The 27799-nt window shown below is 37.1% G+C and overlaps 1 protein-coding gene across 1 annotated transcript in view; it reads right to left on the bottom strand.

Annotated features, from left to right (window-relative positions):
• Positions 1–537: 537 nt before the first annotated feature.
• The window catches only part of LOC127831166 (uncharacterized), a 69308-nt gene continuing 42046 nt past the window's right edge, over positions 538–27799 (bottom strand). Inside the window, exons 27-47 of the mRNA XM_052356160.1 lie at positions 25259–25532; positions 24078–24285; positions 23584–23736; positions 22544–22553; positions 21848–21981; positions 21166–21394; positions 20394–20518; positions 19927–20038; positions 19310–19350; positions 18016–18108; positions 16969–17009; positions 16650–16716; positions 16145–16299; positions 11795–11924; positions 10757–10882; positions 9822–9934; positions 7100–7260; positions 6021–6237; positions 4667–4817; positions 2769–2907; positions 538–2113 (exon numbers count right to left, since the gene is read on the bottom strand). Of these exons, the coding sequence (XP_052212120.1) occupies positions 2014–2113; positions 2769–2907; positions 4667–4817; positions 6021–6237; positions 7100–7260; positions 9822–9934; positions 10757–10882; positions 11795–11924; positions 16145–16299; positions 16650–16716; positions 16969–17009; positions 18016–18108; positions 19310–19350; positions 19927–20038; positions 20394–20518; positions 21166–21394; positions 21848–21981; positions 22544–22553; positions 23584–23736; positions 24078–24285; positions 25259–25532 (2779 nt within the window). The 3' untranslated portion in view covers positions 538–2013. The remainder of the gene's footprint in view (positions 2114–2768; positions 2908–4666; positions 4818–6020; positions 6238–7099; positions 7261–9821; positions 9935–10756; positions 10883–11794; positions 11925–16144; positions 16300–16649; positions 16717–16968; positions 17010–18015; positions 18109–19309; positions 19351–19926; positions 20039–20393; positions 20519–21165; positions 21395–21847; positions 21982–22543; positions 22554–23583; positions 23737–24077; positions 24286–25258; positions 25533–27799) is intronic.

Raw genomic sequence — 27799 nt, forward strand, 5'->3', positions numbered from 1 at the left:
GAGTGGTCTAAGTGGTAGGCTTTTTAATCCGGGACTCCAGGGGTCAGTGGTTCGAGCCCTGCTGAGGGTTACTTTTTTCTTTTTTTCTTTTTATTCTTGATATTTTACTGGAGCCTTTTAGATCTAATGTTTACATTTATCAATATAAAGCATTTAATGACAAACTTCAAAACATGCCAAAATCTGTGAAAAGGCTCCTGTAACAAAAAGTTTCTACGAGCAACTTAAACAGTCTGATATCTCGTGATTGTTTGGTTTTCATACATGTACGAGATTCATACATTTGCAGTTATGAGAGTGATAACATCGTTTATAGTTTTGTTATGGTTAGTCTCATGGGTTTTTTAATTGGTGTTAACCTGATTTAAGGTTATAGGTAAGGTTCAATTAAACAACACTTTCATATTCCACAATTTGATGAATCGATGAACCTGTAAATGTAAACATTGATGTTTATTAGCAATACTCATAATGTGTTTATTAAAATGAATTTCAAACAATACAAACAGGCCAATGCTACTGGCGAAGATTTATGACATACCAACATTTAAAGTATACAATTTGTTAAACTTGTATGTGTACGTTTCAAACAATACTTTATTTTTCTTGCGACAAAGTTTATAAACCTAAATTATATAGAAAATACAACATTTGTGTATGTTCTTTTGCACATTTTATTTCAGTTAGTGTTTTAGAATAAATCATGAGCTCAATTTATTTAACCCATTTATGCCCAGTGGACTCTCCCATCCTTCTAAGTTGGATCAATTTATTTCCAAAATTAGGGATGTCAAGTATATTTATTTCTATATTTAGAATATTTCATAAAGAAATTCATTTAAGCAAACAGCGCAGACCCAGATGAGATGCCGCATTATGCGGCGTCTCATCTGGATCTACGCTGTTTGCAATGTCCTTTTTTCAGGACGCTAGGCATGTATGGGTTAAAATTTAGTTTGCTAAGGCAACCTATATTTGCTTCAACTTTGAAGTACTCGTATTGAGTTTATGCAAAACATATGATCATATTTCATGATCGTGCATCGTACACACTGGATTAGCAAACGAGAACAACGCATTGAAACGTATGTTTCCATTGAAATAAATTGATTTGTAAATACAATTTATTAAAAATTTAAAATGTGTTACTGTTGCTATGTTGGAAAGGGCAAACAAACGATATGTATAGGAAAAATACGAATTATCAAAGTAACTGATTCAACAACACAAAAAGCACAATGGCAACGGTATAAAACATAACAACAATAGAAACAATATAGAACGTTATAAAATATAGCAACAATAGAAACAATATAATCGCATCGTCAACAAATATCAACAGTGCAAATATAAATACTGATTACAATTTCTTTTCGGTTGATGCACAGTTGTAAGATAAAAAAAAATGACAACTGTATTAATTTAAGTTTCAAAAACAAATGTACTTGCCACTAATCAATAAGTAAATTTTTGTCAAAACAATTATTGGGATGAAAAAGTATCGACATTTTACCTGTAATAACTAGCGCATTGTTATTCAATGCAATCAACTGTCTCAAATACATCCGAAAAAAGCCTTCCAAACAGAAACGCGTAAATATAAACAGTTTTGCTATTGGTTAGTGGATATAACAAGATTTGCAATGCAAGTGTTTGCCCGCAAAATTTCAGCGTTATCCATTCTGGACCTTAAATAAATGTCACACTGTGCTTACATAGGAAGAATTCTTTACGGAGCTTCGGAGCTACAGTCACTTGTACACGTAAAAACTCGAGCCCAAGATTCATATCTGTTCCTTATTAAGGACAAACCCCCATCCTTTGTATGTATCAATACGTCAAAACTCTCATGTAACGTGCTGTACACCGGCCTGAAATACTCGTGATGGTGCAAACACTACACTGCATGTGTCTGACACAATCACGTAGTCAGAAGATAGCGTCGCTAATCACGTATTCGATAGATCTTGTCACTATTCACGTGGTAAGTAGTTCACGTCGCTAACCACGTGATCAATAGATCATGTCGCTGTCGTTTGAGCTAGTCTGCGACACGGTTGTCGTCTCCTTCAGGGACATCTGCTTCGCACGCTGGTCGTCAAACCGCCGCATGCTGAAATCAGAGCCAAACTGAAGGTGAAATCCCTGCGTTCATGCATACTATATACCAGAATCATCTTTTACTGCCTTTTCATAGTGAAAAGTGGGCGTTCGATGCAAGCAATAATATTTATCAATGAATTGTTCTGTAGGATAATATTATAGTGGATTTTCATTTGGCGCCCGATTCGCCTAGTTGTCTGCCATGATTCCTCACACGATACCGTGAGTATGTGTGGTAAATGTAAACACTTCACTTCTAGTGGTTTCCCCTACTTTTTTATCAGGAATCAAATATAACATGTTAATAAATGTTTGTGCAGCAGAAATGAGAACTAAATTAAACATTTTATGTCGTTATATTTAGGACTAATGCGGTTCTGTGTTCGTGAATAAAACTTTTATAAATAGGTAGTTTAGCGAGTGCTTATAGAATAGAAAGTATCGTTATATACATTATCCAGTTAGTTCCCCTTATTTGTTTCACGCATAACGCGTTACAGAGCAAGTTCCTATTCGATATTGTACTGTATAGAGATGTTATTTATCATCATGAGCCCATACTTTCGTCTCGCAAACCAGATGTACTCAGTGTAAGAGCTTTTAATATAACGTTCATATTTCTCCTCCCCTCACCCGGTCTACCCTAACTCCTTATAATGATATACCTGGTATATCGTTCTGTCTTGTATTTGCTGAGGATGTCCATGTAGCTCTTTGAAACCTGCACGGCGTTGTTGTTTGACGTCATCAGCTCCATGGCGCGCTTCCGCGTCCAATAAGCCGACTGCTTGGTCAGACTGGAGCCTGAATACAAAGAGGTTTTGGGTATATCTGATTTTGATGGTGGCATATCTTCAGCCGACTTTAACATTTACTCCCTCCCACCGATCACTGGGATATAAACCCTCCTTTAACGTTTACACTCGGAGCCGAAAGCAGCCACGGCACATTAGTTAATTTCCCTGATATGGAAACATTTATACTCCTATGTGGAGAGGATCAAGCGTGAGATTAATTTTTTGCCCAGAAAAAAATCAAGTGGTCCTTTATGGCGGGGATCAAGCGTGTAATTATTTGTTTGCTTAGACAAAATTCCAGTGGCCTGAGCGGGATTCGAACCAGGGACCTTCCGATTCATAGACCAAAGTCCAATCAATAGACCACTCTTCACATATACATGTAACATGTGAGCAGTAAGTGTCAGGAATATTCTGGTTGTCCATAATAGTTGGAAGGCTAGTCGTCTACATTATTTCATAAATTAATAAAATGTAAGCAAGACTGAAACCTAGGTACAGTCGACCGGGTTGTCTGTTGTTCAGTCACGTTTTCGGGTACGTGCATTTGCTATATTTTTTTGATTATTAAATATCATGTTATATGTTCTTACGGAGCTTTTTTGTCATTACCTACCCAAATGCATATAGTGCACACACAACGAACTATCCATCGTTTGCTGTGTTTTCCATCAAAGTACGATACTGTCGCGTAAGCTCACATCAGCGGCCTCGTGCATATCATGTAAGTTGTTTGATTAATTTAGTGCAAGTATGATTTTAATGGGCATATGCTTATATCTGTCCTGTTGTCTCTTTTCGGAACAAAGGTATGTCGTTTTTTTAATACTAGGGCTTGCTTGTTTCTTTATTATAAAAACCATGTTTGTGGATTATACGAACCTTGTTTCGTAATTATACAAACCCTTTGATTATACGATTCGTCTTTCTTGATTATACGATTCATCTTTCTTGATTATACGATTCGTGTTTCTTTATTATTCGATTCGTGTTTCTTGATTATATAAACCTTGCTGATTATACGAGCCTTGTTTAAGTGTCTCTTACGAACCGTGTTTCTATAATGTGGATATATTCTGAATTATGCTAACTGAATTTCTGAATAAAACGAACCGTTTTTCTGAATTAAACGAACCGTGTTTCTGAATTAAACGAACCGTATTTCGAGATTAAATGAACGATTTTTAAAATAAAACATATAACGTTTAGGCGGCTCCTAAAGGGTTCTTGGTGATCCATGGAAACTGCGATATTTGCGACATCAACATTCAGGCTTTCATGTCGATATCAAACTTTGACTTAACGATATTTCATTTCAATGGAACCAAATACTTGAATAAAAACATGTCATAATAGCGGACTATGACAAACGTGCATACCTAGAGTATTAACCTCCTGTTGATATGGAATGCCATACAAAATCGGTTTTGCGATAATATTGTGTATTTCTTCAAAAACGCTTACATTTTATTAGAGCAAAACAATGAACAATACGGTATAGTTGACTGAAAGCGTGAAACATGAGTCGCGCTCTGCAAAAACTGGGCTTAATTCATCATCGAAATGTATCATCCTAGATTAGCCTGTATACAGTCCGCACTTGCTAAGCAGTGACGACACTTCCGCTTTTATTGTATTTTTCGTGTAAATGATGTTATTCTTATTGAAAATCCAGTTTAAGAGGAAACTGCACAAGCTTATCTGTCACGGCAGTTTCCTGGCATGCATTAAGCCTCGTTTTCTGATAGTGCGACTCATATCAGTACCGAGCGGGTTCATGTCTCGCTGCACGGAGGGAGGCCGCTGTCGGGGCGGGGCCTGGTACTTCTCGCTGGACATGTCCAGGGGGTTCAGGCAGATGTTGTCGTGCATAGACAGGAACAGGGGTATGTAGCACATGTAGTCCAGGAACGAAATCTGAATAATAGTTAGTCAGGCATTCTCAGGGAACTTTTTGACTTATACAATGTAATAATCCTTATGAACATACTAGTATTACATTCTGTCTTTTTATTTGTATGGCTATACAAAAACTTAATGTGTAGCTTCGGGGTTTTCCTTATTGTGTAAACATAATACATGATGTTTTACTATCCCTACAATTAGGAATTAAATATATGTATATAAATTATGGACCTCGCTCTGTGAAAAGGAGGTTTAATGCATGTGCGTAAAGTGTCGTCCTTGATTAGCCTGTTCAGTCCTCACAAGCTAATCAGGGGCGACTTTGACCGCCTCTACTGGATTTTCATCAAGAAGACACTGCATAGGCAAATCTCGGACGACACTGTACGCACATGCATTAAACCCCCTTTTCATAGAGCGAGGCTGATAAATATATTTCTATCAGCGACTTGCTACTGGTTACCAATGTGTTAACATCTTAACAGATACCAGCAAAATGTTTGTGTATCACGTTGAGAATTGCGAATTTAATTTTGAATCAAAAACATTACATAAAGCCAAAAAATGCATATTTAACATGTATATAAACCAGGCTCTGTGAAAAAACGTGGTTTAACGCATCTGTTTAAAGAGTCGTCTCTTATGTAGCCCGTGAAGGCCGCACATGCTATTCACAATTTTAAGATAAGTTTCGTGCAACGAAAATCTCTTCTTATCGTTAATCCAGTTTAGGCGAAAAGTGTCGTCTCTCATTAGCCAGTGCGGACTTCACAGGCTAATCAGCGACGACAATTTACGCACATGCAGTGAGCCCCATTATCCAAGAGCGTGACTCATATATTAACGGGAATGCCAATGATTCGATAGCCTGCTCAGACGTTCCCACAATACGTCCGTTTTTCAAGCGGCGTATTATAATTATGGACAGGAATACTTAACAGTAGCTCTTTGTAGGGAAATACTAATTTGCCTTACATAAAAGACAATATAGTAAACATAACCGGATCTTTTTTTAAATATAATGAAACAAACTAACTGTTAAATGGTGTAATTCCGTTGTATAGGGCAGAATTGATGGTACCCATCGTTTTTAATGCAAATAGTACACCAGACAAGAGCTTGTCAAATAATACACACCCTACAATAATGAAAACCTTAGAAAACCACATTACTATTAAATACTACATAAACGCTCGTTCGGCATCATAAACATACGTCTCTGAAGTCGTTGGGCTCCATTTTCTCCATGATGTAATGTTGCTGCTTCCAGTTCAGGCCGCCAGCGATCAGCTCAATCTTGAGCGACTCGGAGGTGATGAAGTTGGCGTCCCGGTCCGACTGCGTGTTCGTGTAGAACATCGCCTTGTACAGGTCCAACTTCCGCTCGATGTCGGCGAGGTTACAGATCTCCAGCAGGCGCTGACTCAGGGAGCTGCAGCAAATAGGACGGCGGTGGTTAGAATGATTATTAGGCTTATAAATATAATGTGTAGCTTTGGGGTTTTCCTGATTAGACGAACCATGCGTCACTATCCCGACAATAAGTAATTAAATACATGTATAAAAATATGAGCCTCGCTCTGTGAAAAGGGGTCTAATGCATGAACGTAAAAAGTCGTCCGCACAGGCTAATCTGGGATGATACTTTCCGCCTAAACTGTATTTTTTTAAGAAAAGACTTTCTGTAAGATAAAAAATACCATACAAAGTGTGGTCGCTGATTAACCTGTGCGGACTGCACCGGCTAATATGGGACGACACTTCACGCACATGCATTAAAGTGTCATGTAGTTGTATTCACCTCCATATATAACAAATTGTACTGTTAGTTTACAAGTCATGTAAGTATGTAATATGGGTTCTGTAACAAATCAGTCAACTTGCAGACACAATCACACATTTTAAACACAAGGAAACAATAAATGTTATGATAAAATACAACGCCGTCACGAAATGTGCGTGACGCGTAATCTCAACGTCGACACAAAATACAACATGTGCGTGACGCACCCATACAACACCGTCACGAAATACTCACTCTATGTTCGTGAGGCGCCCACACAACCTCGTCACGAAATACACACTTCGTGTACGTGACAGCCCATACAACGTCGTTGCGGTCTAACGACCGTAAGGTCAAGGGCTGATCCCAAACGTAGGAACGTTTTTTAAATTTCCCCCAAAGACACAAAGTTCTGGTTCTACCCAGGAAACGGACTAAGGGGCGTTTCAATAAGACTTTGGCTTTATATGCAATCAAACTTATATATAAATTGGTTTAATTAAATACTCACTCCATGTGTGTGACGCGCTCACACAACGCCGTCACGACGGCGAACATTCTGAAGGTCAGTCGCGTCGCCTCGTCAATCTTGAGCACGCGCAGCACGTAGTCCATCTGCTTGGTGGTCATATGCTGGATGGACGGAACGCCGTCTAAAGCGATCTTGGCCTCCTGTGGGTATATATGAGCTGCGTTCTGAGAAAACTGGGCTTAATGCATGTGCGTAAAGTGTCGTCCTAGATTAGCCTGTGCAGTCCGCACAGGCTAATCAGGGACGACACTTTCCGTCTAAACGTGATTTTCAGGAAGGAGGGACTTCCTTGAAACTAAAAATACCATAAAAGCGGAAAGTGTCGTCCCTGATTAGCCTTTGCGGACTGCACAGGATAATCTGGGACGACACTTTACGCACATGCATTAAGCCCAGTTTTCCCAGAACACGACTCATATAATGTGTGTGTTGGTTGAAATTTATGAGGTCCTCTCGCGCCTGAGGCTGCATTATTAGGGCCAGGAGTGTGTCCCCTGCACTCCTACCTAATTAAATACTTGACTCACGAACGTTGGGACGATTTTGTAATTAAAGTTTCTTTAGTTTCATCGATTCCTATTAATTCGGTATCCCGCTTATTTAGAAAAGTATGATATATTTCTGATAAAAATTGAGTTACTTGTATTGATTTAGAAAATTCTTTGGCATGGAAGTTGTTGTTTTTTGGTTCAAAACATGTGAATTTAAGATATTGTTCGGAAAAAACTATAATTTAGCTCAAATTTTATTAAAATTTGCTACATATGTTCAATCTCTTGCACGACGGTTACATTACATTCACCTCTGTGTTGGGCTCAGAACGGACTATTGTTATGAAAGCGTCTCATTCATGTCATTATCATTCCAAGCGTTCATCATTGGGGTTACAGTATACTTAACAATTGCTTGCATGACGGTTACATTGCATTCACTGCATTAAAGAAAACCATCTCATACCATGATATCTTATATCAGTCTTAATTCATTATTATAAAATTGATATGGTTTTTTGATGTTAAGAAACCAACATACATACACACGTCGAAGCAATTCCTAACGTCACTCAATAAAAATTATGTTCAATTGTTTACATTTGTGAAGTGCGTGGAATGATTCCATCTGCGTAAATGAGGCAATAAAATAGTTCCAAAGAGTTGCCTTAAAACTCGCAAGTTTTTGCACGATTTATCGTACAGTTAAAAGTCATATTTCTTAATTTAATGCATGCGATCTTAAATATCCAATCAAATATACATTGAATGCGTTTGTTCGGTTTTACCTATTTTATAAGCAAAATGGCAAGCTGAGCATTTCGCAGAGTTGTATGTGAGAGCAAGGAACGACAACTTTGCGTGGAGATTGACATATGTTGTGTGAATGCGAATATATTTTTTAATATTCTCTGTTCAACATTGATGTTTGTAAGTCTATTAGACTATTGATTTTGATGATTTATATCAAAATCATTACATAAAATAGTGTTTTCCTATAACAACGATGACTTTATACATTGACAGGAAAGATATGAACACATAGGAGTTGCTAGAGTTCCTGGCTAGAATCGGAATGTTATTAAGGAAATGCTTGTATAAATTTTTGTGCCTTTATTTTTTGTTAAGTTGACGGTGACGGTATAACTTAACGCTACTGACGTGTTGGTTGAGGACGGTATAACTTAACGCTACTGACGTGTTGGTTGATGACGATATAACTAAACGCTACTGACGTGTTGGTTGATGACGGTATAACTTAACGCTACTGACGTGTTGGTTGATGACGGTATAACTTAACGCTATTGACGTGTTGGTTGATGACGGTATAATTTAACGCTACTGACGTGTTGGTTGATGACGGTATAACTTAACGCTACTGACTTGTTGGTTGATGACGGTATAACTTAACACTACTGACGTGTTGGCTGATGACGGTATAACTTAACGCTACTGACGTGTTAGTTAATGACGGTATAACAAAACGCTACTGACGTGGTGGTTGATGACGGTATAACTTAACGCTACTGACGTGTTGGTTGATGACGGTATAACTTAACACTACTGACGTGTTGGTTTATGACGGTATAACTTAACACTACTGACGTGTTGGCTGATGAGGTATAACTTAACGCTACTGACGTGTTGGTTAATGACGGTATAACTTAACGCTACTGACGTGTTGGTTGATGACGGTATAACAAAACGTTACTGACGTGTGGGTTGATGACGGTATACAAAACGCTACTGACGTGTTGGTTGATAACGTTATAACTTAACGCTACTGACGTGTTGGTTGATGACGGTATAACTAAACGCTACTGACGTGTTGGATGATAACGGTATAACTTAACGCTACTGACTTGTTGGTTGATGACGGTAAAACTTGACTCTACTGACCTGTTGGTTGATGACGGTATAACAAAACGCTACTGACGTGTTGGTTGATGACGGTAAAACAAAACGTTACTGACGTGTGGTTGACTGACGTGTTGGTTGATGACGGTATAACTTAACGCTACTGACGTGTTGGTTGATGACGGTATAACAAAACGCTACTGACGTGTTGGTTGATGACGGTATAACTTAACGTTACTGACGTGTTGGTTGATGACGGTATAACTTAACGCTACTGACATGTTGGTTAATGACGGTATAACTTAACGCTACTGACGTGTTGGTTGATGACGGTATAACAAAACGCTACTGACGTGTTGGTTGATGACGGTGTCGAGATCTCCGTCCTCAACGACGAACGCCCGGGCGTACGTGTCAATCTTGGAGGGGTCCACCAGGCGGTAGTGGGACAGGAAGTCGATATCCGCTGGAAATAACATATAAGCTGCGCTCTGGGAAAACCGGGCTTAATTCATGAGCGCAAGGTGTCGTCCCAGATTAGATTGTGCAGTCCGCACAGGCCAATCAGGGACGACACTTTTCGCTTTCATGATATCTTTCATGTAAAAGAAGTCTCTTCTTAGCGGAAATCCAGTTTAGGCGAAAAGTGTCGTCTCTGGTGAGCCCGCGCGGACTTCACAGGCTAATCTGAGACGGCATTTTAGGCACATGCATTAAACCCCGTTTTATCAGAGAGCGGCTTATATTTAAGTATGAGCCTGCACATTCATAACCTCTAGACCGTAACTTTAGCTAAAATATTCATTTAACGAAATGTTGCATCACTCGGATTAACGAGACAACAAAGCGCGAAGTCGTTTTTCAATGTAGTCAATTTAACAATTATCTCACACCGAAAACAGAAATCTTGGATACAGAAAACGACACAAAACAAAACACACTGTAAAAATAAAACTTTGCGTCAAGATACTTACTACCGACCGGACATCGGACTAGCCAGCGCCGACAAGTAAAACCTCATAAATTACCTATACGGGCGTTAACATCACCCACTGTTGGTCGCCTGACGTATTGGATATGGTGTCCGCTTAGCGACCGGTAGGTTAAGGGTTCGACCGACCCTCACTGTGGGAGCGTTCTAAAGATCTCCCCAAAAGACACCAAGTACTGGTTCTATCCAGATAACGAACTCGAGAACGTTTCAACGAGCCTATAGCTTTCGATGCAATCGAGCCAAAATAAATAGGTTTAAACTAACACCACCTCTGCGGGCGGTAAGATGACTCACCTCGCTCATCGAGGTCCTTGGCGTACTCGTCGACAAGGCGACTCAGCTTGATGACCTTTTCGAGATGCTCCTGCAAGGCCTGCCCTCCCCGCCTCATGATCACATTCACTCGCCGCAGGCCCGTCACTGGTCACATGGAGGTAAAGGTAAATGCAGGGGTTTATAGTATGATAATGATGGCATATTACATTATTCTTCGATAAACACCACGTTCAAAAAATTCATTTTACACGATTTTGGTTTTAGCGTTTGAATAAAAAGATCCTATTTCATGTGACGTCACCACAGAGTTATGTGAATTGCATTTCATTTTGTGTATGTATATTTGTTACACACTTCGTTACAAAACATACACATTCTTTTAAATTTTTCGTTCAATATAATTATGCTAGGATATTCCGACGTTTTTAAATTTAAATCCGTGCTTAACCGAAAATCTCTAAATAACATGTCTAGTATTTGAATATCTCAAGCGCATAGGTTCTTGACCTGAGCTAAAATTCCCCATTCTAATCTGGTTTTACCTGTTATAGTTACTTATCCCTGTACGTTGACTTAATTATGGATTGGTCTATCTTGGTTTCACTGTTTGACATGCTATACGAATACGTTGACGCAGAGAAATCAATTTGGTTAATACAAAATTTTATTCAAGAAAATCATCAAATGATTGCTATTGGGCACAATTAATTAATACGTTGTTGTCATACGTTCACTATTCAAGCTACTGTTTACTGAAATATATTGTTGCTTCGATATGTCAAGGACAATAATTTCAACTGAGACACCATGATGTCAATGGACTTTAAACTTATGACGTGTTTATTTGTTCCACATAGTTTTAAACGTAATCATTACCGTTTATCAATTATCATTTGCTATGTTTATTAATTCAGTTGAAATTGTGTTCACCTATTTAAACTATAACCAACAAAGCTAAAGCCCGTAATATGTCAAAAGATTTCATACACAAATGATATAATAACGTGGTAAAAAAATAGGATCTGGTTCAAAATATTTTTTGTCAATTACACTTACGTGAATCAACGTCCAGATTGGGATCCCTTGCTAAAGTGTCGTCGCTAACGGTTCGGCTATACTCGTGGACACCTTTCGTTCCTATGGTTACGCCGTCCTTGGTAATAACGAGGTCATTGCCAAATATTTCCTGAAATGAACAACCAGCAAATGCGTTATTAAATCAGATCATTCACATTTTAGGCATCCCATATACAGATATATCTGTTCTTCTTAAACTGTGGTCCCGTCTGGGACATATGCCGCCGGCCTGCTTACTTAAGGCGTCTCGGTTATGGACGAGTCTCCCAGCGATTCCCGCGTATTTTCTAACTGCTTTGCCCCTTTTTATATGACAAAAAGAATACAATGTCAGATGTTACGATTAAGAATTTCGATGAAAATGCGAAAGATAAACCACAGTGTATGTCTATGTCAGCACTAAGCAAGTGATTTCCGGACGGATTGAAAAGAATAATGTATATCAAGGACAAATTTGCCATACATAATGTGTGTGCGGTCGAATAGCATTAAGCTTTTTGGGAGAAAAGGTCTCCAAGTAGAGCATATATGTGAAAACATCAATACAACTCACCTCTTTTGGCTACATTTTGACAGTTTTCCTGTCAATGTATGTTTACCCTGAAGTACAACTTATTATTTCAATTGCATCCATATTAGGGATTCATAAATTGGTTTAGCGAGTGTGTATTAGAGTATGTCATAATTTTATTGCAACATCCTTAAGAGAACAATGTCAGGCAGTATCAAGGAAAAGGGTTAAATTCAGAAGTTATAAAGTTTTTGATGAAACCAAGTTTAATGAAGACCTATCAAATGTCCCATTTCATATTGCCCATGTATTTGATGATATAGATGATATTTACTGGACTCATGAACACTTGCTAAAACAGGTTAACACGCTCCGATTAAAGAAAAGGTCCCCAAGAAACACCCCCCACCATACATGAACTCCCAATCCCGAAAAATTATATACAAGACCCGGGAAGCAAAAAATAAGTATCAGGAAAATAAGTCAAGCGAAAACTGGTTACAGTACAAAAAACTCAAATCCAGGTCAAAACGAGAATCAATTTCAATCTATTTCAAAGAAAGATGTGATGGGTGACCCAAATCCAAAGACTTCTGGCCCACTATAAAACCCTTCTTATCCCAAAAGCCAACACAGAAATCAGACAGTCAAATTATTCTTAAAAACACTGAAAATAATACACTGATTTCTGATCAACACCAGGTAGCAGAAAAATTAAACACATTTTACATCAACATTGCTAAAAATATAGGTATAGAAAACAAAGTCCCAGTAAATGAAGAACACCCTAGCATTAATACAATAAACAGTAAAACTAAGGTCAAAACTTTCGAATTTAATAAGGTTACGGAAAAGTGTATTAGTGAATGTATAAAAAATCTAAACCCCAAAAAGGCCACTGGTGTTGACTCAATTCCTCCTAAAATTATCATAGCAGGTCAAAATAGCCTCAAAACCCCATTTACAAATATAGCAAACGCCATTATAAATAAAGGTCAATTTCCCGCTAAACTTAGGCAAGCGCAGGTTACACCAATATACAAAAAAGAAGATCCTTTCAGTGAAACAAACTATAGACCAGTTAGCATCCTGCCCACAATGTCAAAGATATATGAAAAAATCATTAGCAACCAACTCACTGAGCATTTTAATGATAATGTCTTCCATTCTTATCTATCAGCATTCAGGTCATCTTATGGATGTCAAACAACTTTATTAAAACTAGTAGAAGATTGGAAACAAGCCCTAGATGAAAACAATAATGTAGGAGCTGTTTTAATGGACCTGTCTAAAGCGTTCGATTGCTTACCTCACAATCTAATTGTACTAAAACTCAAGGCCTATGGATTAACCGAGCATGCATGTAAATTAATGTTAAACTATCTATCAAACAGGTCTCAAAGGGTTAAAATAAACAATTGTACTAGTAAATGGCAAGAAATCATTAAGGGAGTGCCTCAAGGCTCTATACTCGGTCCGTTGATCTTTAATATCTTTATCAATGATATTTTTTATGTTATAGATAAGTCAACCCTGTATAACTATGCAGACGACAATACCCTTTCCTTCAGTCACAAAAACTTAAATAGCTTTAAGGAAACTATTGAATCAGAAAGTAAATCCCTGATACACTGGTTCAATATTAACCAAATGCAAGCAAACCCCGATAAATTCCAGGCAATATGTGTAGGTAATAAGACTAATATAGAAGTTAAATCATTTACTATAGGTCAAAATGAAATTAAATGTGAACAAAAAGTAAAACTCTTAGGAGTGGAACTTGATTACAAATTAAACTTTGATCCACAGGTTACAAATGTATGCAAAAAGGCAGCCAAACAATTAAATGTTCTCCAAAGACTAAGCAAATTCCTGAATGTAAGCACTAGGTTAATAATCTTTTATCCGATCAAATTTTAATTTTTGTCCCCTTATATGGCATTTTTGTAGTAAATCCAACACAGAAAAACTTGAAAAGATACAGTTCAGAGCCCTTAGAGTTGTTTTTAATTACTATGAATCTAGTTATGATACACTACTAAAAAAGGTTAACAGTACTACTCTTCACTTAAACAGGTTACGCTTCATTGCGTCAGAAACATTTAAATGTATACACAATCTTTCCCCAGAATATCTTCAATCCTTGGTTAAAGTTAAATCCTCTGCCTATAATTTCAGATATTCAAACATCCTTGAAACACCACAAGTAAGAACAACAAGGTATGGCAAAAATTCCTTTCGTTTTGAGGCTGTACAGGTGTGGAACAGCCTCCCAGAGGATATTCGCACAGTCGACAAATATAAAGACTTTGTACGGCTGATCCGCACCTGGACAGGTTCAAAATGTAAATGCGCCATGTGTGAGTAACCTGCTTCTCACATTTTTTGCTTGCTTGCTTGTCTTTTGCTGTCCTGCTTATATTATTTATTTATATGTCAGTTAACCCCTTGTTTATTATCCATGTATATAGTGTATATGAGTTTCTTGTGTGTTTAAAAAAAAATAATAATAAATAAAAGTAAATATGTATATATGTGTATATATGTGCTATGTAGATGTTTTTCATGTGATTAAATAAGCTTTTTTATACTCCCTTCTTGTGTGTTTTTAAAATGTTATAAACATGTATATATGTGTATATATGTGCTATTTATTTGTTGTACTATGTAGTTATTGTGCATGTGCTTGTATATGCTTTTAAACATGAATTGTGTGCTATACTTGTTGAATATTTTAAATCTTAATATAGGTCTGCAATGCTTTGTTTGTACAACTTATAAGTGTATAACATATGTTTTAATTATGAACTATGTAAAAACAGCTCCAATATAGTTCTTAGGTATATTTCCCTTTGTCATATCTATGTGTAACTTCAAAATATTATACTTTTTAATGAACAATTTTTACTAAATTTTGTGTTTTATATGCTCTAAATATGTCCTTGTAGTATAAATGCTTATATAATATGCTTAATCTTTCTTTCTTTCAGCTCATTATACACTTGTTATATATATACAATTGTTTTGTCGGGAAATAGCTCATGAGCTAATGTTTATTGTTATTCACATCCGACGTTAAATAAAGATTCTTGTATCTTGTATCTTGTATGTAAGCTATCCATTACTCTCATAGTATCGGCCCTGCTCATAGTACCGTGCCATTTAACGGAAAGCCTTCGAGAAGTGCTGACAAGTTTTTGTTTTGTTTTTTCAATTTTTAGAAGTTGTAATTTATTTCATAGTTATCCATGACTATTACGACGATCATTCTCATGATTTCCGGTGTTCATTGGAAAGTGGGTCATGTTTATTCCAGGGTGATGCTATGATTTTAAATTACGAAACAAACAATTATGTTAGTTTGTTTATGGATTAATAGTAGCTTTATCAAATGTTTTATACGCCGCTTATTTTTTTAATAAAATGTAAAAATATTTTAAGACCAACATGAGCAAGTGTTTCGTCTTTCCATTAAGTTACTTTTTTAGAACAAGCACATGCGCATAGAAACAAATCTTAGCAACCAATCAGAAGGGTCGATACTATGAAACAATTGTACATGAAACAGATTACTACAGGGAGCTAAGTCTAGCCGGTATTTTGTTAAAACATTGCCGATATAAATGCATGTTTCGTTGTTATGTCCAAGAATACACATTTAACTATAGATTGACATATAACACATGCGTGTTTTTGTATAAATTCACTTCCAAAATGCGTATGTATTCATTAAGAGGGCCGATACAACGGATAGACATGCTATACCGCATATTATACCGAGCATGTCATAAATAGTGTCACTGGTCACGGCAACTTACCTTAAGACGTTTGGCAATCTCTTTCTCTGACAAATTCGGATCTATACCAAGAGCAAGCAACTCCTCTCTGGTAATTTTACTCAAGTCTATTTTCTTCGTGTTATTTCTCAAAGTTATTTTGCCGTCCGCTCCAATTTCAAAAATCTCTGTTCCACCTGAAAAATAAAATCTTTACTATTTACAGAATCCACCTTCTAATCTTAGTGATATTATATTCGTTTTGCATAAACACGAGTTATTATAAGAAACTTTTAAAGGACCGTACTTGTTTTGTATTAAATTACAAAAATTGCAGATTTTTACTTCAGATGTTATTTTCGAAATATTACACTTCAAACAATAACGCAATCAAATACCCCGTAAAGCTTTATTTATGTCATTCAAATTTGTCATTTTTCTACACATGTTACATTTCGTAATCCTAACCTTAACATGGGGGAAAGAAACAAGAACAATGGTAACTGAGGACAATTGGATCAATAGCAGAATAAAGACATTGACGAACCTGTTACTGGTTTTGGAGGCTCCTCCACTTTCGTCTTTTCCTTCACATCTTCCTCGTTACTCTCATCCTAAAAGAATGTGCGTTAATAATGAAATGTATGCACATTTATACCTAAAAGAATAAATCCTTTTCATTTCTTTTTGTTTGGAGTGCTTATAGCCAATATATTAACATTAACATTTTTAAAACCACTTTTTGTGTTATTGTTGTTTTTTAATGAAATAAAGTTTTCTTTCACTAAAGGCTGTTAGATTTAAGCTTAAAATTCATAAGTAATGAATTTTATTCTTATGTGATGACCTAATTAATTTGTTGTTACCTCTGAATAATTCTTGCATCTCTCCCTCTCAATTTCTTCGTCTGAAATAAACACCACACATAATTTTATAAATAAAATGAAACTTGTTTCGAAGAATTTGTATTTTACCCTAGTTAATAGTTTTGATAAAAATCACATCGTGTTATGCAAATTAAATTGATATTGTATTTGTCGGACTGCTTTTTTCAGTAAATTTTCAATTAGTAATTAACACTTATAGTAACGAGATGAGCGTTATGTCCAAACGTAATGCATGTGCTCACATGCAATTTATTATGCAAGATTCGACTTGAAACAGCGAATGGAATATGACAGATAGGCAATCCGAAACCGCATCATAAACTCATATATACTTCTAATGAAGTTGTTTGTGATACATAAGGTCGATAAATGGAAGGTTAACAGTCGACAGGTGCCACACTTGTATCGCCGTGGATTAAAACCGTATTGCACGACGACTGTGTAGGACACTCGGAAATCAGTCCTGTGCCTATTTACCCACAAGTAACCGACCCTGTGGCATTTTCGGAATAGGCTTGAATACAGATATGAACCCGAATTTACCAACAATTCTTTAGCAATTCTTAGACTTGAGAATAAAGAAAGTTAATATTTTGTCTAAGAAAAACTTCTTAAGTCTAATTCAGGAAGAAATATTGCTAAAGAAATTTCTCAAGAATAAAGAAATTTCTTTGGAATTCAAAGAATACTTCGGGTTTCATGAATACGGACCCTGTTATACAGTAACCATTTTACTATTTTGAATCCCTTCTTACGACCGAAGCTTTATATCTGCAAGCAGAGGTCGATGTTTTGTGCATATCCCTCGTTCCTACTCAACATAAGGCGTAGTGAATATGGTGTCCGTCTAGCGACCGGCAGGGCACGACGTCTATACCCACTGTGGGAGCGTTCTCGCGATATCCCTCAAAGACACCAAGTACTGGTTCCACCCAGGAAACGGACACAATAGCGTTTAAATAATCGTTGACGGCTGTCGATGCAATCGAACTTATATAAATTGATTTCACTCTTTAACAGACTCACCTTCAAGTACGCGGCCCTGTGGTATGGTCGGGAGGGGCTTTAACATGGTCGTCTCTCGGTGCAGCTTCGGGGCTGTCTCGCTGACATCACTGGCTGCATATCGAACAGACAGAACTCATTGATGTAATATTAATATAAATAACGTCATTGGCTACAAACGGTACATACAGAACTCCAATACATGTTACCGGTCAATGCTTTTATAAGTTATTATCATACGCATGACGTCACTGGCTTCATAGGGTACGTGTAGAACTAATTGTTGTTGTAATCATTAAAATGATGTCACTGGCTGCCTCGGACACATACGGGACTCATTTATGTTGTAATCATAAAAAATGACGTCACTGGCTGCATATGGAACATACGGAACTCCTTGATGTTGTAATCATAAAAATGACGTCACTGGCTGCATAGGGAACATATGGAGCTCATTGGTGTTGTAAATAATAAAAATGACGTCACTGGCTGCATAAGGAACATACGGGACTCATTTATGTTGTAATAATAAAAATGACGTCACTGGCTGCATAGGGCACATACGGGACTCATTGATGTTGTAATAATAAAAATGACGTCACTGGCTGCATAGGGCACATACGGGACTCATTTATGTTGTAATCATAAAATATGACGTCACTGGCTGCATAGGGAACATACGGAACTCATTGATGTTGTAATAATAAAAATGACGTCACTGGCTGCATATGCAACACACGGAACTCATTGATGTTGTAATCATAATACGGACGTCACTGGCTGCATACGGTACGTGCAGAACGTATCGTTGTTGTAATCATAACAATGACGTCACTGGCTGCATAGGGAACATTGATGCTGTAATCGTATTATCACTCTTTACCAGTCAAAACTTAACATTGTTGTTATTTTATTATGTAGCAAATAATATGATTTTTTCAAAACATAATAGAATTACATTGAATTACAACTGCGGTCATTTTTAACTTCATTCGAATCAATTATTAGAGAAGATATGTAAATAAACCTACCTACTTTAAATCTATCTAAAAAATAACATGATTATTTTTTAGTTGCTCGCAAATAGAGAAGATTCACTTTTTACATGGGCTTGTTCATATATTTCTTAATAGTGTCATAAAATTATTATGTACTATAACATTATAACCCAACCAAGAAGATTGACGAAACACTATTTCTAATTTATGTCTTAGGTATTGGCGTTATGTTGCATGTTTGTTCTAAATGATTGCTTTATTGTAATTTTGCCACTCTGTTGACCGGTCCTAAAATTGTTTACATGAATAATACTTACCATCACTTCCTTTTCTTTGCCTTTTATCGCGCGGGCCCCATCTGAAAATATTCAAAACAGTTTTTTATACATGCAGAAAAAATACCATGTGAGCAGCGTTCAAAACCTTTTATATTCAATAGTAAATACTAAATCTTTATACATGGTCTAGCAACAACTTTTGTTCTGTTTATTGATAGGCATATTGAAAATCACTAATTTTCAGATATATTGTCTACTTTTTGTTAGCAAAATTCAACTTTAATATTCTTTAAACGTATATATTAATTGAGTAAGTGTTAACAATATAGTAATGTTTTATGCGATTAGATTTTTAGTAAACTTAAATCCGTTTCTTGTTAAATGATTTCCGAACATTAGTTTGTAAACTACTGTGAAACCATTATTATTCGTCAGGCATTAATTTTCGTCTATTTCGTAAGTGGAACGATTGACAAATTAAGATCCTAACGAATAAACATGTCCAAAGTTTTTACAAAACTATGACTGAATTACCGTAGGTATGAAAGGTATATTAACCTCAATTTTAAAATGCCTAGTTGACCATGCTTATATACAACTTTAAATGCAAATATTTAACACTTGAAGTATCCAAATCAGACAATCCCGCTGCGTACTCGTTGTGAGCGAGCCCTATCTCCCGCTTGTCCTCCTTGTTGGGGCCAAGGTCACGTGGTGGACCCTTGTCATACGTAACCATGGATTTAGGACGCCCGCCTTGACCACCCTCTGAAAAAACGCAAATTCAGAACGGTCCTGGGAACTAAAAGTGATACGCGCTCTGGGGAAACGACGCTTAAAGCACGTGCTATCGTGCTTTCCCAGGTGAGCCCATGCATTTCTCACAGGCTAATAGGGTACGACACTTTCCGCTTTTACAGAATATTTCGTTTTAAGTATTTTTTCGAAAAACCAATCTAGGCGGAAAGTGTTGTCCCTAATTAGCCTGTGCGGACTCGACTCACATGCATTAAACCCCGTTGTCCCAGAGCGAAACTTAAATACAATTGATCAAAGTCTCGTCAAACGCATTAACTCGTCTACACGACATTGTACCAATCACGGTTGGTAGGAAGCTACGTACTGACGCTGGACGCGAGGCTAGGGCGACGGCTGGTGGGCGGCTTCTCGCGCTGCTCCTTCTCCTTGCGTTCCTTCTCCTCCGCCTCCCTCTCCTCGATCTTCTTCCTTAACTCGTCGTACTTTTTGCTGATTCGAATCAGAATGAGTGGTCGAATTATTTCACCCATTTATGCCAAGTGGACTCTCCCATCCTTCTAAATTGGATCAATTTATTTCCAAAATAAAGGATGTCTAGTATATTAATTTCTATATTTATAAAATTACTTACAGAAATTCCTTAAAGCAAACCGCGCAGACCCTGATGAGACGCCGCATGATGCGGCGCCTCATCAGGGTCTACGCTGTTTGCCAAGGCCTTTTTTCTAGATGCTTGGCATAAATGGGTTAAACAATTACATTACTATCAGTGTGTGTGTGTGTATTTTTTTTTTTTATAGATTTGGCACGCATTATTCTAACATGACTGCATCTTCTTACTATCCTAGGAATGTAAATGGCTAATGTGCGTTGGCGAATAAAAAATAAACATTTCTATTATGATGTAACACTTCTTACTGTTGAAAAGTATTTTAACACGTTAACCATGAAAAACTATTTAATCAAATGTTTCATATTTTCAAGTCTGAATACACGCTCTATTTTTAATTTGTGTAAGATGAATACATAGTTTTAATTTGAGAGAAGACGCCGACTTGTCTCTCTCATGGTCTTTTAACGAGGAAAAATGACTAGTTAATATTTAAGACTAAAATCATAAAAGGCTTTGACGTTACCTATTCTTTTTCTTCATGATTTCGTCATATTTATCGCCATACTTTTCCCGACGTCTCTCCTCGCGTTCTTTACGTCGGCGTTCTTTCTCCGCCAGATACTGACGTCGTTGCGCCGGCGTCAACTTGGAAAGGTCTATATCGTCCTCTGTGGTAGCGTCACTGAAGTCTGACGGAATTTTCGCCTCTTCCTCGTCCAGGATCTTTTTCTCTGTGTCTGCCAAACCCTCGCCTGAAACACGAAAAACATGCTGAGAATTGCGCCTTGTGTCATGGCTCGGTGGTGGATATAAAATTAAAGTTACATCTACAAGACAGTACATATGAATATGAGTTTGAAGCCTCCAAAAATTTACACCGAATAAAGTGGAATAAACGACCTGGATTAGAAGTTGTTCACCGACGCTGCGCTTTTGTGGTTGTTTGGATCAAAATGCCGTGTGTGTGAGTTTTTTGTGCAAACAAATAAATAAGCTTTTGATGTCTGTTACTTTGAATGAAAATGACCAACCAATCGTCTTAAAATTGGTCACCTGATCTATTATATTATCAACTTTGATAGAACGACTTGTGTTTAATAAAATCATTCAAAATCTGCGTCCACTTTGCAAAAAAAGAACAAGACGGTTTAAAACAAATTCAAACAATTAGCTAAAGTCAATTTCGAAAGCGTTTCCATTCATACCGGGCCATTCCGGATTAGGCGGTACCAGCGTCTCGCCCTCTTGTCGCAGGTTGCTCAAGCTGTCTGTAGTTGCCTCCCTTAGCAGCTCTCCGTTGCGCTTCTGCTGGAGGCTGGTAAGAGCCTCGTTCTTGTCCCTTTGAAGAGTCAAATGCATTCCGGGAATCAATTTATTTTAGAGTCTATTTTTTAAATAAATAAAAGTGTTTTGTGTGTTTTTTTTTAACATAAACACCAACAGTCTAAAAAGCAATAAACTCCTTGATTGTCTATATTTCTTTTTTTTTAATGCATGTCCGTGATAAGATTGTCGGAACCAGTCTAAAAATATTAATATTTCTTGCAATCTTGCATTGATATATTAACGATGAGTTTAGCTTAAATTAAGCACGTTTCAATGATAAAGCTGGATATTACAAAATAAAAAATACGAAATGAAGACAGACTTTGTGCAAATGGGATCAATGTGATTATGGAAGGTATATTTAATAATAATGCAGATTAATAATGTAATTCAGCGTTAGAACGGTTATGATCCTATATTTGAACACGTTCCACTAGATTGGGTGTTTTATTCAAGCGATTTCCCAATAGTATTTTTAGCTTTATAAAAAGTAAAGAAAATGTTAAGCAACAAGTTGTTATTGTTAGTGGAAAGTGCAAAGAGGCATGTCTAATGACAATTAGTTTAATGACTACCTGTCTGATCCTAAAACAGAAATATGAAGAAACGCATCATTGACAGTTCATCTCAGAGGGGCTAATCACGTGGCAGTAAGGATGGCGACGTCCATGCCGAGACAGGTAATGTTCGCCTTTTATTCCCTCTATTACTTTTTTTTAAATGCCGCTCACTTTCCAACATTATCAGCAAGAAAGTAACTCATTTCGTATTGATATTCACTCTATATATCACTTTACTCACTGCGAAATTCCTTAGCGGGATGACCTAGATACAGCTCAACTAAGACAATTCGCATCGAGTAAAGTCGAGATATAAAATTAATTTTAATACGAAATAAACGCTAATCACTTTCTTACTTATAAAGCTGAAAAGTTAGCGTAAATCAAAACATTAAACCAAGTAATAAAGGGTATAAAACGGCAAAAAATACCTGTGTCGGAATGGACGTCGCCATATTGACTATCACGTGATTACCACCTTTAATCTAGGCTACGGAGTTTGATTAAAGCGTATTGCTCCCGAAATATTATAACGACAAACTCGAAAATATAAGATTATAACGATTATGTTTTATGAGTTGTGTAGGACAAACGTTTGCAAACCAGAACATTCTCAATACATCCAAATTATTCATGCTCTTAATACTTTTGATACTTTTATAGCATATACAGTTGTGTAACGTAATGCTTTACATAAATGTAGGCACATTTGCTGAAACAATGCAATTGAAGGAGTAAGCTCTTTACACACAAAAACTGCATGTTTCCAATAAGTTTCTTAAAATTGCTCTTTGGTTGCCATTTTTGTTATCGGAACCAATCTATACACCAACTCAAACATGTTTTTTTATCATAAATACCCCATTCGGCCGTTGGCTAATTGATTCCAGATTTAAAAAAAAAACAATTATTAAAATTTACTCAAAAACTAACCAACATCTGCAGTGTTACTTTTTCTTTAAAAAAAACACACTTCGACCAGTTGATCATTGGTCGGATACCTTAAGACAAGATGAAATTAATAAAAAATGAATAAATACATTTCAAAAACTAACCAGCATCCCCAGCGTTTGAGGTTTTCCTCTTGGCCGGTTCCGCTTCACCGTAGCCTATGACGTTGCCGTCGGCGTCCCTGATGCGCTTCTTCTGCATCTCATGGCGGGTCCCTCCCTCGCTTACCACGCTGAATATACTGACATCCGAGTCCCCTGAAATGCATTGTTCCTGCAGTCATTAACCAGACTAAAGATATAACCATGCTAGTAACTTGAGTCGTTTGTGCGGGAAAATGTGTGCAACTGACAGGTCTGTTGAAATGAAGGAGTTTCATTTTAACAAGACAGATGAAGAATTTAAAGTATGAAATACTGCTTGTATGGCATTACACACTACTATTTCTTAGTTTACATGCATTCCTATTTTATTTCAAATTGTATCAATCTATTAATGATACTGATCCCTTTTTTAATTGACGCATCTTTTCCTGTTTCGCAAACAAATCCTTCTGCTAGTTACATACCAAACAGCATTGAATTGAAAAGTTACGTACCTTCACTGACATCATCTTTGTCATCTTTGTCATCGCGTTCACTATGGTAACTCTCACTTCGGCTGTACGTGCCGTCCTCATGACGTTTACGGCGTCTGACGTGCCGTGTCCCACCTTCACTTACTACACTGTAGTAGCTGTGAGCGCTGTCGGCTCCGTGTTCCCTGTCCCGACGGCGACGGCGTCGGCGTTCTTCGCCGCCTTCATCCTGGCTCATGATAATGTTTACTTGACTTTCCATGAACCAAGTGTTATAAACGTAACAATATGTGTCGTGTTCTGTGAAAATTGGGCAAAATGCATGTGCGTAAAGTGTCGTCCCAGATTAGCCTGTGCAGTCCGCACAGGCTAATCAGGGTCGACACTTTCCGCCTTAATTGGATTTTTGCTAAGAAGAGTCTTCATTTAAACGAAAAATGTCATCAAAGCGGAAAGTGTCTTCCCTGATTAACCAGTGCGGACTGCACAGGCTAATCTGGGACGACACTTTACGCACATGCATTATGTCCAGTTTTCTCATAACGCGACTCATATAACTATGTTTCATGGTTATATAGTTCGTTTAAGTACATGGACTTGAAGGAAAATGTTTTTCGCATAGGTTGTATAATTGCTATTTTGCTTCGTCTTGCCGAAATTAAGGAACTGATTATTAATTCAAATAAAGAATGTTTTTATGCAAGAAAACATCATGTCTTACAAACATAATGTATTACTATTAAGGGATTGTCAATATAATTTAGTCTTGCCCCTATGGTAACTCTTATTAGGTGTACGGTGAGTTTCTTTGCAATCTTTTCGAGCTGGAGTAATTATCCTGAGCTCACATTTTGTTCGGATCATAAGGCTTTGGTTACATTTAAATTGACAAAAGAAGTGATCGTTTTATATAACAATTTAAAAAATAAATAATTCATTTTATCCTCGCTCTGAGAAAACGGTGTTTAATCCATGTGCGTAAATTGTCGTCCCATATAAGCCTGTACATTCCGCGCAGGCTTTTCAAGGACGCAACTTTCCGCCTTAACTTGAATTTCGTTAAGAAGAGACTTAATTCAAACGAAACATTCGAAAGAAGCGGACTGCACAGGCTTATCTGGAACGACACTTTACGCACATACATTAAGTCCCATTTTCCCAGAGCGAGGCTTGTTAATTGAGTGGCTGGATACAAGCCCTACCTGACTGCTGTGGTAGGAGTGCTCCGCGCTGTACGTGCCGTCCTCCCTCTTCCTTTTCCTAGCAACGTGACGGGTCCCGCCGTCGCTCACGTAACTTCTGTAGCTGAACTCGCTCTCGCTGTCTGGGTCCCGCTTCCCCTTCCGGTACTGCTCTTTCTCTCCCTTCGTCATCTTGCTCAGTTTTTTTGCGGCAGCGGCTTTTTTAGCCGCAGCGGCCTTTTTAGCCGCACTTCCGATCTTCTCCGTTTTCCCGGCTCCTCCCTTTTTCTTACCCCTTAGACGATTGGGAAAGGATTGTTTGGTATGTTGTTTGAATGGTGATAATATTTTAGGTTTTATAAAGACATTTTTTTAAACACTAGCAACCTATCGTTGAACAGTTGTGTATTGATTATGCATTTTCTCACAAAATGTTTGCAGTAACATGGCGAAACAGTTATACTTAACTTCATAACTTCGCGATGTGAATTACTGCTTTATTTCTTTTCCACGTTATTAAATGGTATGCTGTTAGATCTTATTATGTTAAAAGTGTGTACTTGGGCCACTGCAAAGTGAACCATTAGTTATCGGGTTATTCTTTTAAAATAATGGATATTGTGATGCGAGTGTTTACTTATAATAAGTTCACTTATATTAATGTTTGTTTTTTTTTCCTTGAGCTTCATCTTAAAATAATATATATAATTCAATAGTTAACAATATGGCAAAACGGACATAAATCGCGTATCTGTGTAATAGAGCCTAGACAATTTTAAAACCAAGGGAGGGAATTTCATCAATATTTACAAACGGTTATACCGTGATGTCAAATACCAAATCTCAAAGGTGTGTGCTTGTGAGTTTCAGGAAAAAAAGACCCAAATTATTCAATATTTCCAGTTCACAGTTTCACACCCACGACCCCTTTTGCGGGACCAGTTTTGACCCAGGGACCTTTATTTGAACATATCTTAATCAAGAACAACTAGACGATGTAACAAAACCAAATATTAAAGCTATGGCACTGCGGTCATCATGGGAGGTTTTACAAGTTATTTACCATATAAGTGTATATTCCTCAAGTGACCATTGAACATGGCCAGTTTTGAACCAAACCGCATGATTTTAACAAACTTAGTACATTACCACTGTACGATGTTTCACGCTAATTTATACTTCTCTTGGTCAGTTTTAACAGTAGTGCCCCTAAAAGAACAATCATAGAAGAAGGAAAGTGGACAAAGTAACGCATTAAACGTCAAAGCCATGACCCCTATGGTTTCAGAGAACATATTTTAGGTTATATACTTCATAGCTCTCTATATACCATGGTGACTGATCATTTTTGACCCAATGGGTAAGATTTGAACAAACTGACATAAGAACCAGTAGACAGAGTTTCACACCCAATAGTTAACCTCTGACCATTGTGTTGCCAGAGAATATGTGTATAGTTATTTACTTAATAAATCTATATAAATCATGTGACCACTCGGGCGCGGCCAGTTTTGACCCCAGGAGCATGGTATGCACGAACGTTGAAGATGACAACTACACGATAGTTCACATCATGAATTAAACCATTGGCCCATGCGGTATAAACGATTTGTATTATTATTTACTACATAGGTCTATATAAATCATGTGGCAAGTTTTGCATCATCTGAGCAAATTTGTAACAAAAACTCTTTCGTATGTTCCATTCTAAATATAAAAGCTCTAAGACTTGTGGTTTCAAAGATGTTTACAATTTAAGTCTACACAAATAATGTGATCGCTATGGCGTGGCCTGTTATGAGCCCCAGGGGTTTGGTTTGAACAATGTTAGTACAGGAAGGTAAGTTAAACAACAATTTACACTAGTTATGTGGGCCTAAGGATATTGAAAATAGTCATCTAAGTCAACAATTATTTACTAAATAAAATAAATAGAATAAAGCTTTAAAAATGTTCATGTCATTTTGATATTTAGTATGTTTAAAGTAAATGTCTTGCTCCAAAAAATAGTTAACTACGTTTGGTCTTAAAGCGAGCTCTAAACGTTCGGGTTGTTGTTGTTGTTTTTTTATTTAAGAAACCAGCAGCTCGCGTACCGATTACACAACAATTACGTGTGGCCTATGGCATATATTTATCGTGATTTCACAGGTACTGGTTTGATTAAAGAACTTGAAGAACGCTACATAATTATTAAACACTTCGGATTTCCAAGAGGACCAATGTGCAATTCAGATGACATAAAAAAGCGCAAACAGCCAAAACAAAACCAGTTGTGAGACACTATTCGGGTTTACAATAATTTTGATATAGATGCTTATTAAAATTGACAACACTGTGGCTATTATTTAGATGAGCTCGTTCTTAGACGACTACTTTGGAAGTCAAACACAGGAATTTGAAGCAAACATTATGACTGTGCGTTTTCGAAACGCGCGGGAAAATAAAGCAATATTTGCTGTTCTCCATCGGAACCAACGCAACTGTTGTTAGTGGTTAAATTGTGAAAGGAAACATTGTGATTATTCGATACGTGTTAATTGTATATCACTGAAAAGGATA

The sequence above is a fragment of the Dreissena polymorpha genome, chromosome 5 (genome assembly GCF_020536995.1).
Source record: "Dreissena polymorpha isolate Duluth1 chromosome 5, UMN_Dpol_1.0, whole genome shotgun sequence".
In the NCBI taxonomy this organism is placed as follows: domain Eukaryota; kingdom Metazoa; phylum Mollusca; class Bivalvia; order Myida; family Dreissenidae; genus Dreissena; species Dreissena polymorpha.